Source organism: Papilio polytes, unplaced genomic scaffold (genome assembly GCF_000836215.1).
Source record: "Papilio polytes unplaced genomic scaffold, Ppol_1.0 DF822622.1, whole genome shotgun sequence".
Classification (NCBI taxonomy): Eukaryota; Metazoa; Arthropoda; class Insecta; order Lepidoptera; family Papilionidae; genus Papilio; species Papilio polytes.
The window spans coordinates 1,790,173-1,806,250 of NW_013526582.1; the positions used below are offsets into that span (position 1 = coordinate 1,790,173).

A 16,078-nucleotide genomic window follows, 5' to 3' on the forward strand; every position below is an offset into this window, starting at 1 on the left:
TAACGTAAAAATTAACAGGCCAGTTAATGCGTTTACTAAAAGACAATACAACATAGCAATAACCGCTTCAATGCTTATATGGGTGATTATCGAGTTGGTAAAAATGACCTCACCACTGAACCCTAAAAAACATCTACAAACACCAGCACAAAAGACATTTGAAGACCATAAACCTTCATACACAGTGTAGATCTTATTATACTGGTTATGTAAAAGGTTGAATATTGTTTTAAGAAATCGCTTCAGGGTTCTTTGTTGAGCCCGGCGCGATAGATTCCCTGATTGAAATTTGTTTCGATACACTTTGCCTTTATTTTATACGATGGGTCGCGCAAATACACTTTTGTTGTCGTTTTTTTATTATTGAATTTAGGAATAACATGTTTTTCGATCCGAGGAATAAGTTTTATCAAGTTATTTGTATATCGCTTATTTTATTACATTTTCTTTTACTAAAATACCTTTTTATTTATAGGGTTTAAGGTTATTATAGGACTGACATATTCTTAGCAACCAAAGTCCTTATCTTCTATACTATTATTATAAAGAGGAAAGATTTTTGTATTTTTTTTTATAACATAAGGTGGCAAACGAGCAAGCGACCATCTGAATCCACCAAAATGGCGAAGCGACTGCTGCCCATAGACATCCGCAATGGCAGATGCGTTGCCTACCCTTATCCGACGGAGAAGACGCACATAAAAAGGATATTTCCCCTTCCTATGCATCTCCTCCACTGTCAAATCCACTTCCCCTTCCCATCCTCTCCTTATGAGAAAAGGGTGGTATCCTTACTCCCGTAAGGGACTTAAATTAGGCCTCCGGAACTCCAGGTATTTTGAAATAACTAAAAAAAACTGGGCAGATTTTGAAATTATTTCAGCATTAGAAAGGAAATTTATCTGTGATCATAGGCTATATTTTATTATATCGAATGTTGAGGACTATTAAAAAAATAAAGAAAAAAAATAGTTGTAATTTTAATGATTATTTGTCGTTTGTTAAGATTTAATCTTCAAAAACTACAATAAAAATATAATCACAACCAACAGGTAATAAATGTTCGCTAAAAGTTGGCTAAAAATATCTCAACAAAATTAATAACCTATAAAAAATTCGTTTGACAGTTTCCCGCCCAAAGTGACAGCTGCGCGCGCGCGGGTGGCATTTCCGATATAATCCGCATAATCCGTTCTGTTTAGTTAACTAATGAGCCCTCTTCGAACTTCATCTGCATGCAGATTATAAATTATGACGTCATAATCCAAATCAGCAAAAACTATTGACACATGGAAAAACAACTTAACTTTTTTGTTTTTATGTGTACCAGATGGCACAGGAAAATGTTTGCTTTTTGACAATTAAAAGCTGATCAGCCTTCAACTAAACTATCGCACAACTGTTTAGTCCCGCTTTGATTTCTATGAGCTTATAAAATGCGCACACTACTCGATTTTTAGTTCTGCAAAACAGTTGAATTGGTTACGAAACAATCGACAATCGCATAGTTATACGATAGTTAATTCAGAGGTGTGATGTAAAGCGCGTTAAATTCAAGCAATGATCGAAATTTCTTTTTTTTACGTTAAATTAGGCAAAGGAAAAGCTAAAGACACCTAAAAGTAGTTGACAAATGTTCACAAAACCACTAACCAAATGATTCTCAAAAGCTATTTCCGTTAAATTGTTTTTTTATTTACTTTTTTCACAAACACGTGACAGCATGACAACGTCAGATTGTAATTGAGTTAATGACAGAACGCGTTCGGAAACGCGCCAGATTAATAGGATTGTGGGAAATGAACGCATCCGAAAAAAAGATACGACGATTGTTATTTTACACGTTTACGTTTTTTGTTTATGCTATTTCGGTAACGTTAATTAATAAATTGTTAGTAACGTCTTATATCTTTCATCTCTTCAAATATGGGGATATATAACGGGATATTAATAGTATTTTTAAAGTGAATTCTATTTTGGTTTTGGCTGTGAATCTTTAAGGCTAATTAATTAATTTTAAAGCCTTTTTAATTGTTTTTTTTATAACATTCAAATGTTTAACTTTTTAATATCGTGGCTTATACCAGTGTTTCTCAAACAGAGCGATAACGCCCCCTTGAGGGCGTTTGTAACCTAGAGGGGGCCTTATAGGTCCCCAGAAATAATGGGGGGAGTTGATATGTGTTGGGGGGCAATGTATAATTTGTAATTTTATTTATTTTACATAGTATTTTAAATTTCACTATAATTGTATAAAAATGGGGGCGCTAAAAATCGTTGATTTTCAAAGCATGTGGTAAAAGAAATTAGTTTTATATACTTTGCTAATACATTCGTCCTGCAAAAATTCAATATTCGTCTCGACAAAATAAATGTACTTACCTTCCCTTTCATTTCAAATGCTTATATAACATTGAACATTTCAAACTACATTTAATTTATTGCGCAATGATATTAAAAATAAAATGATTCCTCATTTCGCTGACGTCATCGCGCCTTTGTGATTTACACGAAACAATAGAGCACACGTTGTTTATTTAGTTCTAAAGTTTACGCCGCAGTTCATCAAATCATAACTCAAAATTGCTTTAAAGCATTCCACTCATTGTATCGGCAAATCAACGTAACACAACTAAAATATGATTATAAAAAAGCAATAAACGGATAAAGCAACCTAAATATAAGTGCATTAGTTTATTACGCATAGTACAGTCGTTAACAAAATTGATTCTGTTACAGAAATTTTACACCAATTTTTTTTATAGTATAAGGTGGTAAACGAGCAAGCGGCCACCAGAATCCACCAAAATGAAAAGCGACCGCCACCCATAAACATCCGCAATTACAGATGCGTTGCCAACCCTAGATTGACAAAGGATGAGACGTACATAAAGAGGACTATTCCTCTTCCTATGCCTCTCCTCCACCGTCAAATCCACTTTTCCTTTCCATCTTTTCCTCTTAAGAAAAGGATGAATAGGGAAAAGGATTAAAATTAGGCCTCCAGCACCACACTTATCAGACGAAACGCGGAATTACTTCCACTTCACGCCTGTCTTCTGTGGTCGTGGTATTACACTGGGCGAGCCGGCCCATTCGTGCGGAGATGTTAAAGCGGACTCTACCACTATTATTTGTATTTTATATAACATTTTTACAACATTGATAAAAGAAACTATGATTATCTATTTTTTCTTTATTCATTAACAAGAAAAATGTGATGTGTTTAATATTAAGAAATTAAAACAAAAAATATTATATGAAAAACGAATACGATTTTCGGACAAAACTTCTTAATTATTCTAATCAGTTATTAGATGTGCAATTTTTAATTTAGCTATAACAATTATTTAAATACATCGATTTCGTAAACATATCCATTTAAAAAAATAAATTGAAATTACAGGTTTATTATAAAGAAATCTTTATCATAACGCTTTTGTACGCGAGCGTACATCTGTCATCGCCTGCACTTAGCGCGCGAACTGCGCACGTTCGGAAACATTTTAGCGAAACTTTCGATAATAGTTCCAAGATATATCCGATTTGTTCACAAGTTATTAATAGCTGTCAAATTGTTAAAACGGCGCGAAAAGATCGGCCGTCGACAGCTTTATACTCTACCATTTTGGAGTCCATTTAGTAAAAGCAGATAAATATTTATCGCCCCCGATAACTCCGCGTTACGAGATGATGAACGTTTATTTTAGTAGCTGAGAGCTTTCTTAGAATCCCGCCGGTTGTAAAACATAAAAATTAATTATCTGTTGTAATTCGGTTTCTTTAAAAATGAAAGGTTAAAGCGAAAATGACGGCTAAAAAATAAATTACATTTTATTGATTTATAGAACTCGTTCATCTAGTACGGGAAATAATAACCTAAAACGGTATAGTTTAGTTCGTTTTATTAAGCTGTGAATGATTGCATTTGATAAATTAGGAAGATCTTTTTAAAATGGATTGATTCTTCTTCAATAAAAAACAAAGTCAACTGTTCTTAAATGAAAACATTTTTTAGAAATTATGTCCGTAAGTGCACAACTTTGAGGTCGCATTTGTTTTGTTCCATGTAATTTCCGAAACAGCTGGACAGATTTGATTGGAAGGTTTGCGCTAACGAAATCGCAGGACACAGTTGTAAAATATATTTTGAAGGGGAATAAATAAATAAATAACTCAAACTAATACACAAAGTTGTCCTTAATTCTTACAAGCTGGATAAGTTAAAAAGATACATAAAGAGTAATAGATTTTTATTGTATTTCATAAACCCAAATTTAAAGTTATCACTTTTGGTACCAGCAGTGCCATCTAGTGGTAAAAGGTTAAAACTTTTCTACAACTAGCCCACATTTTGGTTTTAAATCAGCGCCCTCTATTACAAAGTCTTGTAACCAGATTTCGTTTTCAACCACAGATTATAAAAAAGGAAGTAAAAGCAACAACTCCAATTGCGGATTTTAATTATTTTTAAATCATTTTAATTGAATTTTTAACATAAATTATTTAAAATACATGATTTAGTTTAAACGTCTTGCAATTATTAGTGTTAAATTATAGTAACGGAACGTAATCGGAAATCAGAAATAACTTGTCGCAAATCCACCATTTTCCCTTTGTAACTAACCGGTGTTCAAAACACGTGCGTACGATCAAGTTACATGTTAAGCCGACGCGTTCGTGATTAAAGTAATCATAAAAACATAACTAAAAGTGCGTCGCGTTTTTCTGTGCAGGTATTACGTGTTAAAACAGCAAAATGAACACCGAAAAACTGAAAAAACTGCAGTCCCAAGTTCGTATCGGCGGCAAGGGTACACCGAGGCGTAAGAAGAAGGTTGTACATGCGACCGCAGCCACAGATGACAAGAAATTGCAGTCATCACTAAAGAAACTATCAGTTAACACTATCCCCGGCATCGAAGAAGTGAATATGATAAAAGATGACGGCACAGTTATTCATTTTAACAATCCAAAAGCACAGGCCTCATTGGCGGCCAACACTTTCGCTATTACTGGCCATGGTGAAAACAAGCAAATCGCAGAAATGCTTCCGGGTATCCTCAGCCAACTGGGGCCGGAAGGTTTGAGTCAATTGAAGAGGCTGGCGTCGAGTGTAACGGCGCCAAAGCCATTGGACGAGGATGACGAAGTACCTAACCTGGTCGGCAACTTTGACGAAGCTTCCAAACAGGAGGCCAAAGAGGTTATAACCGAGGAGAAGGAGGAAATAATAGAACCGGAGAAAGAGAAGGTTCCAGAAACTCCCGAAACAGAAACCAAAGCGGCCGAGAAGAAATCCGATTAAATAGTCCCTCTTCAAAACTATAGTTTTTAATTTTGCTCACCCAAGTGACAAGGGTTTCCAAAGTTGAGCGTTTGTCAGCGAAATAGTTTATTCAGAATTGAAATTAAGCATCTCATTTATATATAATGTGGTGTTGGAAAGTGTGCACCTTTTTTTTGTTAATTAACTTTGGGAATCCAGTCTCCCGCTGGGTCCCAGTCACTCCTGCGCCTTCACTAACATACATGTGACACTTGCATGAGAATATTCTCATAATTTGGTATTTAGTTAAGTGTTTTAATACATATTGTTGACATAAAGGCAGTATATGAGCATTTAAAAACATTACATGCATTATTTTTACAATATATGAAGGAATATATTTATAGTAAAATAGGTGTTTGATACGCCATGTAATATTTTTAATATTGGATTTTCTAAAGTTGTTAATTCATGAATTTGAAGAATTGCTTTCTCATAAAGTTTAACATTAGGTGAAATTAGTCACAAGCTCTGCAGAGTAAAACAATGTAGCAAAACATTGTTTTGATTTAAATATAATTAAAAATGTAAGATTGGAGTTTACATACATAAACTTTAGTCGTTAACCTTGTGTTTTATTTCATTAACTATGTAAAAGAAACTAACACCCAAAAAACTTTTATGTTTTAATAGCTTTTGCTTCCTCTGTATAGAGGCCACTTACTAATTTTTTGACCAACTTCCCAAAAGAAGGAGGTACTCAATATGTCTGTTTTTTTTTTTTGATTCTACTTTAAGTCTATACAGACCCAAAGAAAAAAATAAAAAAACAGACAAATTCAGTAGCTCCGTTTGGGAAGTCGGTCAAAAAATTAGTAAGTGGCCTGTATTCTTTTAGACTTTACAATATCCAGATTTGTGAAGCCATTATGGAGATATCTACTAAAATAGACATCCTAACTTTTTTAAAAAAATATTAGGATGATTAACGCATACAGCCACTGATGTACTTGAGAATTTATTTTCACAAAAAAATTATATTGGCATTGAAAATTTAATAACTAAAGCAAATGAACTGATCGAATTTTGATAAAATTAGTAATATGACATGTGGTTTTATATCAGGAAATTGTGGTTAGTCATTATCATTTGAAATTCAATGATAATGTACAAGAAATGACAGCATATTTTCAACTGTAGGCTATTCCAAGGTTTGATTCCCATATATTAAATTAAAAACTTATACCAATTATACAGTGCAACTTTTATTTTAAAAGTAAATGAAAAAGATGCAGGAATGTTTAAAAAAACCCAAAGAGATTATGTATATTCTGCTCTACAACTCCAGGTGAACTTAAGCTGATATCCACCAAAGGTATGGCCATACTAGTAAAACACTAAATATTTTGAAGTTGTAGCAGATTTAGGATTGATTAATGGGGAATATTAAAGGCCTTTAACACTTAAAATAGGAGAAAGTACAAACAATCTCAATTAACAATTCAAGGGGCCGGGCGCCCTAATTTAGTATAGGTTGGTCTGTAAGGTCAGGATTTTTCGCTTGAACGTATTTTTATAATGCACATTAGAATAATTTTCATTGATATTTATTATTATATTATTACTATAAAGTAAGAATTGAAACATTTTGTTTTCAAAACCGCAAAGGTATTTTATTTTCTAAATATTGTAGAATGAATCTCAGGATTTTTTTGACAGCAGCAAAACATGTCAAATTGATTGTTCTGTTAATGTCAAAAGTCGAATTCGTATTTTTTATTGCGTGATAAAAAAATTCTAATTCTCTTTTATTAAAATTCTAAGCGAATAACATCGATTTAATAAAGTAGAAGTTTCTTCAATATCGAGTATTATATGGCTCATACAAAATGATAGCCAGACCTTGGACGGAGGATTTGCCGAAGTGTCAAAATACTTGCGTTGCTTCGTATTTCTCTCAGATAAGTGGAAATGTTAATTCCACCGACGATTACCTTTGCTTCTACTGCCAAACAGAGGATGGATCGTAAGTAATAGAAGATATTACTTGTACAATAGCTAACATACGGTGTTTTCACAGCGACCCAAAGTGGGTTTAGCTGCCCAACTGATAGCGACTCTTCTAATGCCTAGGCATTACTTCTTCTGCCAAATTAATCTGTCCAGTCAACACTAATAAAATATTCAACGTTTTAGTCTATTTTCTATTAAAAAAGTTAACATTTTTTTGTTTCCATGTTACAGGTGTTTGTATGGAGTATTTGAACCACACAATGGCTTGGATGCCGCTAGATTTATTATGCAGCGTATGGCGGTAGAAATGCTGCTACCACCGCCATGTATCAGTAATTCAGATGAAGAGATAAGGGATAGGCTGAGGTAAGTAACTTTTATGCGATTTTGACTTAGACAAGAAATTGTTTTTATCTATGAGAAATGAATTTCTATGGGCCCTATTAACTGAAAACTGGCTCTACCATAAACTTTTGCATTAATGAACATATTTTCCAGGAATGCCTTTGTATCAGTTGAGAAAGCATACATAGAGAACTATGACGGTATGATAGCTGAACGCACTTGCTTGCAGTACAGACTGCAGACATTAAATGAAACACAGGTATTTAAAAACAAGTCATTCCTAATATATTGTACTAGCTTTCACCTGCGACTCTGTCCTGTGGTATTAAAAAAACAAAAGTGAGTAGCCTATGTGTTCTTCCAGGCTATCCTCTATATACCAAATTTCACCGAAATCCGTTCAGCCGTTTAGGCTACAAACTCTAACAAACATCCATCCATCTAAACTTTCGCATTTATAATATTAAGTATGATTGTCTGATAACAATTGAACATGTAAAATAAGTGATGGAAATATCGGATTTTATTCCCTTATCTGACAGTGACAGTTTTAAGCTATCTGAGCCTCTATCAGCCAATAGTGAGACAGGCCCTAAGTGTCGAGATAATTGTTTTTTATGACCCCAAAACTTCTCAATAACTTAAAAATCTCCAAATTAGTATAATTTTTAGAATATCAGGAGAATGAGATAGAACTTTCAGATAAGGGAACAAAATCTGATATTTCCATCACATATTTCACATTGATTGTTAGACAATTTAGTAGGACAGGGTCTTAAAGTATTCTTGTATTTACAGATATCACAGAATTGTGACAATATATTGTCCCGTTTAAAAGAGATTGACCAACATTTGTCCGGAGGTGCTACTGTGGTTATAGCATTGGTGCATAACGGCAAACTGTTTGTGGCCAACGTTGGAGAGACGAGAGCATTACTTTGCCGTACTGATGATAACTCTGTACTCAGAGTTGTGCAATTAACTGTTGATCATAGCTTGAATAATGAAGATGAGTTGCTCCGGCTTTCGCAGTTAGGTCTGGACGTTAATAAATTGAGGAATGGTGAGTTTATTTTGGTGTAATTGATTTAAAAAAGAAATTACTCAATTCTGGGTTTTTTAAGAGATGTAAGATTGATCGCAATTCCATTATATCATTTTCTAATGTTCAAAAATTAACTTATTAAAACTTTCGTGAGACATTATACTATATAAATTATAACACGGCTAAACTCACGTGATAACATTCGGTGTCACTGTGACCGTCGCGACGCGATAGCGAGTATACCCGATTAATCACTCACCCTGAAGAAGGACCCCCAACGGGTTCGAAACTGTCGGTGCCTACACCGAATGTTATCACGTGAGTTTAGCCGTGTTATAATTTATATTTTCAAAAATGTCCATAGTATTCCATAACCTATACTATTATAATAAAGCGTAAACACACACTTCTTTGTTGCCTAAGATGTCAGCAATTACAGCATATTTTTGAATGATTTTTTAATAAAATGCCCTACAGTTACGTCACGCTTTAGGCTATATATTTTCACGCCATTAAACTTAGAGGTAAATATTTTGGATAAAAACCCTAATGTGGGAAAGAGACCACAAGTTGCTGCCAACATCAAGAAAGTAAGATTGCTAAGGTTTGTCATATCATGTCATTTTGACATCTGCTATTGATAATTTGACAAATGTAAACAATAAAATAACATTTTCATAATTCCATGCGGATGAAGCCGCACGGGAACAGCTAGTTAATGTTATAAAAAGGAAATATATGTATTGAAATAACTCAAAGACTATTAATATAATTTTAAAAATTTTTTCACCATTAAAAAGCTATGTTATTCAGTAACATAGCATTTCTATTATTTTAAAATTTTATATAGATGAAGTCGCGAGCAACATCTATTTTTTTATGTGTCTGATTAGGATATATTACCCAAATAACAGGTTATTTTTTTTAATAATAGCTTAACATTCATCATTTAACAGTGGTAGAGCCCGCTTTAACATCTTTGCACGAATGGGCTGGCTTGCCCGGTGTAATACCACGACCACACAGAAAACAGGCGTGAAGTGGAAGCAACTCCGCGTTTCGTCTGATGAGTATGGTGCCGGAGGCCTAATTTTAGTCCCTTTTCCTTTCCACCCTTTTCTTAAGAGGAAAGGATAGGAGGAAAAAGTGGATTTGACGGTGGAGGAGACGCATTGGAATGGGAAATGTCCTCTTTATGTGCGTCTCCTTCGTCAATGAAAGGTAGGCAACGCATCTGCAATTGCGGATGTTTATGGGCAGCGGTCGCTTTCCATTTCGGTGGATTCAGGTGGCCGCTTGCTCGTTTACCACCTAGTAATATAAAAAAAAACATTTAATTTTAATTTCAGTGGGTGTCATGTCATCAAATAGGGTTTTTGTTTTTAAAACATTGTGTTCAAGAATCTATATTAAAATTATAATTAGAAATTATTTGTATTTTTGTATGTATTGATATAACTGAAAAACAACTAGGCTATTTTTAAAAATCCTTTCATTAGAAAGGTAATTTATCTGTGAGTAACATAGATTATATTTTGAATTCCATGTGGATAAAGTTGGGTCAGTAGTTTTTGAGTTATTCCAATACATATAAAAATACAAATCATTCCTGTTTATAATTAGATAAAGATAAAAAAGTTTTTTGTATATGTTTTTAGCACAATACCTAGGCAATCAGTCAGGTACCCGCTGTGTGGGTAACTATTTAGTAAAGGGTCTGTACAAGGCGTTCCCTCACATTGGATGTGCGGCCGCGGAGCCCGTGCTCGCTGCGCCGGAGATACACGGACCTATCGCTCTTGATGAATCATGCAGGTATATACTAATTCTTAAAATTCTTAATCTTACTAATATTATAAATGTTAAAGTTCAGATGGATTGTTAGAGAATGTAGCCTAATTTTCTCAATCTGTGTATTCCTTTCCCTGCAAAGTCCATTATAATTTTTCATGCATCATTATTACTTGATTCATACAAAAAAGTAGCCCTGGGCGAGTTTATGGCGTCTTCCTTAGGTCTTGGGGAGGGAGGTAAACGGTTATGTGAGACTGCAATTCGCAGAATTGTAACGCCCCTCTGTCCAACGCCCTGGGCGGTCGCCCTACCGCCCTACTCTAATACCGGCCCTATATATTACAGATTCCTAGTTCTAGTCAGCGCTGGAGTATACAAACGTATACAAGAAGTCCGAGGCTGCAGCGAACAGACAAACAAACAGCTAGCCCAAATAATAGTAGAGAATTTTAGAAAGCAAACCGATTTCACAAATGTCAGCCATTCAGTACTCGGGGAAATTGAAGATGAATTTCTCACATATTGCAACAAAAATAACCTAACACCGAAAGCAAATACACATGTAACTTTGTTAATAAGAAATTTTAACTTTCTACCGCCAGTTCCTCAGAATGATACCATAAATTTAAGGAATCCCGTCCATAAACAAAACGAACGATCATCTGTACGATTCAATCCGATTGTGCAATCGAAATCGAATACACTTTTAAATGAAATCGATTCGGAAATCGATACATCGGGTACTATCGATATTGCTACGAACGATAGTAATATCGATACTAATCAATCGAATGATTCGGATATATCGAGTTGTAGGCCGTATGATAGAGATAGGAAGATTAAAGGTTATGTTGATTTTACGTGTTATTATGAAAATGTTGCTAAAGCTAGAAAAAATGGTACCTTGCCTGGTTTTATAAAATGATTTTTTTTTATTTATCGTCCTGATTTTTTTATTGTTTAGTAAGCTTTAATCGTATGATTTAAAAACAGTATTGTTTCACGGCTTTTCTTATAAGTGTAAATCGTCATGAGATGTTTATAAAATGTTTTAATAAAGTATTTAAAAATAATGTGGTTTTATTGATATTTTTCCTCTCTTAATTAGGTATTTTTAGTGTTACTTTGTTTTATGTTTTTTTTTTGTATAATACGAGGTGACAAACGAGCAAGCGGCCACCTAAATCCACCGAAATGGAAAGCGACCGCTGCCCATAAACATCCGCAATTGCAGATGCGTTGCCTACCCTAATTGACGGAGGAGGAGACGCACATAAAGAGGACATTTCCCCTTCCTATGCGTCTCCTCCACCGTCAAATCCACTTTTCCCTCCCATCCTTTCCCCTTAAGAAAAGGGTGGAAAGGAAAAGGGACTAAAGTTAGGCCTCCGGCACCACACTCATCAGACGAAACGCGGAATTGCTTCCACTTCACGCCTGTTTTCTGTGTGGTCGTGGTATTACACCGGGCGAGCCGGCCCATTCGCGCGAAGATGTTAAAGCGGGCACTACCACTGTTGAGAGTTATAATTACAATGTTACGGAAACTTATGTAAAATAATTAAATAATATACCCGTATCATCATAGAAGGGTATTTAATCACTTAGTAATACAGCCTCTTCATTTTTATTAGAATAAAAATCTGAGTACATTTAATAATTATTCCTTATTTTATTACTCGCAGGTATTTTTTCATGTGAATCCACTACTGTTCTGTTAAAAGTGGGTTTAAAGCCATTGATCCTAGTTCTGTTTAAGAGTGGTTGTAGTTATACACCACAATTTTAATATAATTTCAAACACTTTAAATTAAATTAAACATTATTAAAAGGATTCAAAATTAAAATTGTTGTTTTTTAACACAAAACATTCTACGTTGGCTGTATGGTTCGTGGTTCTTGGTCGTACAAAAAAAAAAACAACGATTGACATTTATTTTCAGAAACGTCAAACAATTGTTGAAAATCATTTTCGTGGACGAGTATTTTCTTATAAAACTACAAAATGCCTGCTGGTTCGTCCGCTATGGATCCTTTGAGAGAAAAGGCCTTTCAAGATTATAGAAAGAAATTAATGGAACACAAAGAAATCGAGTCTAGACTCAAAGATAGTACGTATCATTTGTGCCGAATCATTGCGTTTTTGTTTCGTATTTTGCATGAATAATATTGATTTCTTGGCAATAATCTGAATTATGAAGTACATTTTAAAGTAATATTTCGTTTAATATCATATTCACTTGAAGTGCGTTACTGTATTGCAAAAAATTACCCGATTTATAATTTTCTCTTTCTAGTGAGAGAACAGTTAAAGGATTTAACAAAACAGTATGATAAGAGTGAAAATGACCTGAAAGCTCTTCAGAGTGTTGGTCAAATTGTGGGTGAAGTTCTGAAACAATTAACTGAGGAGAAATGTAAGTACATAAATAAATATCTAATCTATTATTATACTAATATAATAAAACACAGACTTCTTTGTTATATCGGATGTCAGCAATCAACATATCAATGATGTACATATCCAATGAAAAAGACCCATTTTTTGTTTCTTCCCAGTTATTGTGAAGGCAACAAATGGTCCACGTTATGTGGTGGGTTGCCGCAGACAGCTGGACAAGAACAAGCTGAAGGGAGGCACGCGAGTGGCACTGGATATGACCACTCTTACTATCATGCGTCATCTGCCTAGAGAGGTTAGTAAACTAGGTTATGCACTAGCAGCTAGTTAGCTTGTAGCTTATGTTGAATAGCTTGGATATTTAATAAATCCAGTCTATTTCAATTGTTGAACTATGTTCATCATCATCATCAACACCAGTTCATTATATTTCCCCATCAAGGGGTTTGGAGCCTACCCTAAGTTAGGGTGACTACATTATCTAGGAGTTAATTCCATGACTATTCTGTTAGGTAAATGTTAGTGTGGTATGGACATATAAAGAGAGGATGATGACATGAAAAATAAAGTGTTAAGACTGAATATGGGCTACAAAGGAACTCAACAAAGATAGTATTTTTTTTAATGATATAAGGTTGCAAACAAGCAAGCGGCCACCTCAATCCACCAAAATGGAAAGTAACCATTGCCTATAAACATCTGCAATTGCAGATGTTTTGCCTACCCTTCATTGACGGAGGAGACGCACATAAAGAGGACATTTCCACTTTTCCTTCCTATCCCTTCCTCTTAAGAAAAGGGTGGAATGGAAAGAGACTAAAATTAGACCTGCATCACACTCATCAGACGAAACATGTAATTGCTTCCACTTCATGCCTGTTTTCTGTGTGGTCGTGGTATTACACCGGGTGAGCTGGCCTGTTCATACGAAGATGTTAAAGTGGGCTCTACCACTGTTAAACTATAGATTGTGTTAAAGATAAAGAAGTAAATTCAGACATGACTGATAGTGTATGGAAGTTTTAACAGTAGTAGTGCCCGCTTTAACATCTTAGCACGAATGGGCCGGGTGTAATACCACGACCACACAGAAGACAGGCGTGAAATGGAAGCAATTCCGTGTTTCGTCTGATGAGTGTGGTGCCGGAGGCCTAATTTAAGTCCCTTTCTCTTTACCACCGTTTTCTTATATGGAGAGGATGGGAAGGGGAAGTGGATTTGACGGTGGAGGTGATGCATAGGAAGGGGCAATATCCTCTTTATGTGCGTCTCCTCCGTCAGATAAGGGTAGGCAACACATCTGCGACCGCGGATGTCTATGGGACAGCGGTCGCTTCGCCATTTTGGCGACTTCAGGTGGCCAATTGCTCGTTTGCCACCTTTTGTTATTAAAAAAAAAAAAAAGATTATATTGTACCAACCCTATGTAACAAGGGCAAGCTAATATTGACTGCTTTGTTAGAAAGCTTCCTTTTATATGTGATGTTAAAACAACCTCTATTTTTAAAACTTCACTGAACCTCTTTTCAGTGTAGATTAGTTTTGTTATCTCTTGTTTTTAGGTTGATCCTTTGGTGTACAATATGAGCCATGAAGACCCAGGAGATGTGACTTACTCTGCTATTGGTGGTCTGCAAGAACAGATCCGACAGTTGAGAGAAGTAAGTAATATAACGAAAGAAAGTTATTCCGCATTAAATGAAAATAGAATCACATAAATTGGAACATTATAATTAGCAATTATAGCATATTTTTGAATGATACTTTTTTTAATAAAAAGTTCTACACTCACTTCACGCTTTAGACTATATATTTACACGCCATTAAACATAGGGGGTTAATATTTTGGATAAAAACCCTAACGTGGGAAAAAGACTACAAGTTGCTGCCAACATCAAGGAAGCAAGGTTGCCATGGTTTGACATCATGTCATATCATTTTGACATTTGCAATTGATAATTTGACAAATTTGAACAATAAAATGAAATTTTTATAATTTCATGCGGATGAAGTCGCATGGGAACAGCTAGTTTATAATATCAGTAAGATGTTTAGAAAACAATTGTGTTTCCAGGTAATAGAGTTGCCATTAATGAACCCAGAGTTGTTCCTGCGAGTTGGGATCACCCCGCCCAAGGGCTGCTTGTTGTACGGACCTCCGGGGACTGGGAAAACTTTGCTGGCGAGAGCCGTCGCTTCACAACTTGATGCTAACTTCTTGAAGGTCAGTCAAGTTCTAATAGTTGATGTTTTAATTATGATTTTTTAACGCCGTGGTCCAGTATTTGTTGTTTATCAATAGTTCCTGGACATTAGTAATAATAAAATAGTCTATGTTACTCACAGATGAATTTCTTTTCTGTGAGTAACATAGACTGAATGAATTTTTAAAATCTACAAAAATACAAATCTTTCCTCTTTATAATATCAGTATAGATTGTTGAAGGTTTTATACTTTTGCTATTGTTAAAACTATTTTTATTGTATATTCTTTGGTTCTTTGGCATTCTTTGGGTTCTTTGGTTTTTAAATTAAAAGATTATTTTCATCTCATTTTTATGGAATTATTGATTATTACAATTGTGTACTAAATTAAACTTATTCAGTTATACTATTTTTTAGACTTGAATCTATACTTCTATACTATTATAATAAAGCGTAAACACACACTTCTTTGTTGCCTAACATGTCAGCAATTACAGCACTTTTTGAATAATTCTTTTTTTAATAAAAAGTCCTACACTTACGTCACGCTTTAGGCTAATATTTTAACCTTAGGGGGTAAATATTTTAAATAAAATTCCTAATGTGGGAAAGAGACCATAAGTTGCTGCCAACATCAAGAAAGCAAGATTAATTTGACAAATGAAAACAATAAAATAGAATTTTCATAATTTCATGCGGATGAAGCCGCGTGGGAACAGCTAGTTTTATCTAAGGTAAAGCAAGTTTGGGAATTTCCAGTCAACGATGGGGGTGGGGGGGCTAGTAGTAAAATATGAATATTTCATTCCCAGGGAATTAAAAAAACACTTAGTAGCCAATGTTCTTCCAGACTACATTTTATATATCTTTCCAAATATCAGTGAGTTAATTAAACCGTTCTAGAGATATGTAGTAAGAAACATCCATCCATTCGCATTTACATCACCAGCTTCACTATATGTCCCCACCGAGGGGCTCGGAGCCTACCCTAAAGTTACGGTGACTA

General features: G+C 34.7%; 3 protein-coding genes across 3 annotated transcripts in view; all 3 read left to right on the plus strand.

The window, feature by feature from the left end:
• Positions 1 to 4,535: 4,535 nt before the first annotated feature.
• On the plus strand, positions 4,536 to 5,895 carry LOC106105882 (transcription factor BTF3 homolog 4-like). Its single transcript, XM_013286339.1, has 2 exons — positions 4,536 to 4,642; positions 4,737 to 5,895. The coding sequence occupies exon 2, from the start codon at positions 4,760 to 4,762 to the stop codon at positions 5,306 to 5,308; it is 549 nt and encodes a 182-aa protein (XP_013141793.1). The 5' UTR covers positions 4,536 to 4,642; positions 4,737 to 4,759; the 3' UTR covers positions 5,309 to 5,895.
• A 1,129-nt stretch (positions 5,896 to 7,024) lies between these two features.
• Positions 7,025 to 11,491, plus strand: LOC106105885 (TGF-beta-activated kinase 1 and MAP3K7-binding protein 1-like). Its single transcript, XM_013286342.1, has 6 exons — positions 7,025 to 7,295; positions 7,514 to 7,648; positions 7,781 to 7,886; positions 8,426 to 8,690; positions 10,331 to 10,487; positions 10,812 to 11,491. Exons 1-6 carry the CDS (start codon positions 7,159 to 7,161, stop codon positions 11,389 to 11,391), a joined length of 1,380 nt encoding a protein of 459 aa, XP_013141796.1. The 5' UTR covers positions 7,025 to 7,158; the 3' UTR covers positions 11,392 to 11,491.
• A 903-nt stretch (positions 11,492 to 12,394) lies between these two features.
• The window catches only part of LOC106105859 (26S protease regulatory subunit 10B), an 8,131-nt gene continuing 4,447 nt past the window's right edge, over positions 12,395 to 16,078 (plus strand). The window contains exons 1-5 of the mRNA XM_013286316.1: positions 12,395 to 12,577; positions 12,764 to 12,883; positions 13,026 to 13,162; positions 14,430 to 14,528; positions 14,942 to 15,091. Of these exons, the coding sequence (XP_013141770.1) occupies positions 12,472 to 12,577; positions 12,764 to 12,883; positions 13,026 to 13,162; positions 14,430 to 14,528; positions 14,942 to 15,091 (612 nt within the window). The 5' untranslated portion in view covers positions 12,395 to 12,471. The remainder of the gene's footprint in view (positions 12,578 to 12,763; positions 12,884 to 13,025; positions 13,163 to 14,429; positions 14,529 to 14,941; positions 15,092 to 16,078) is intronic.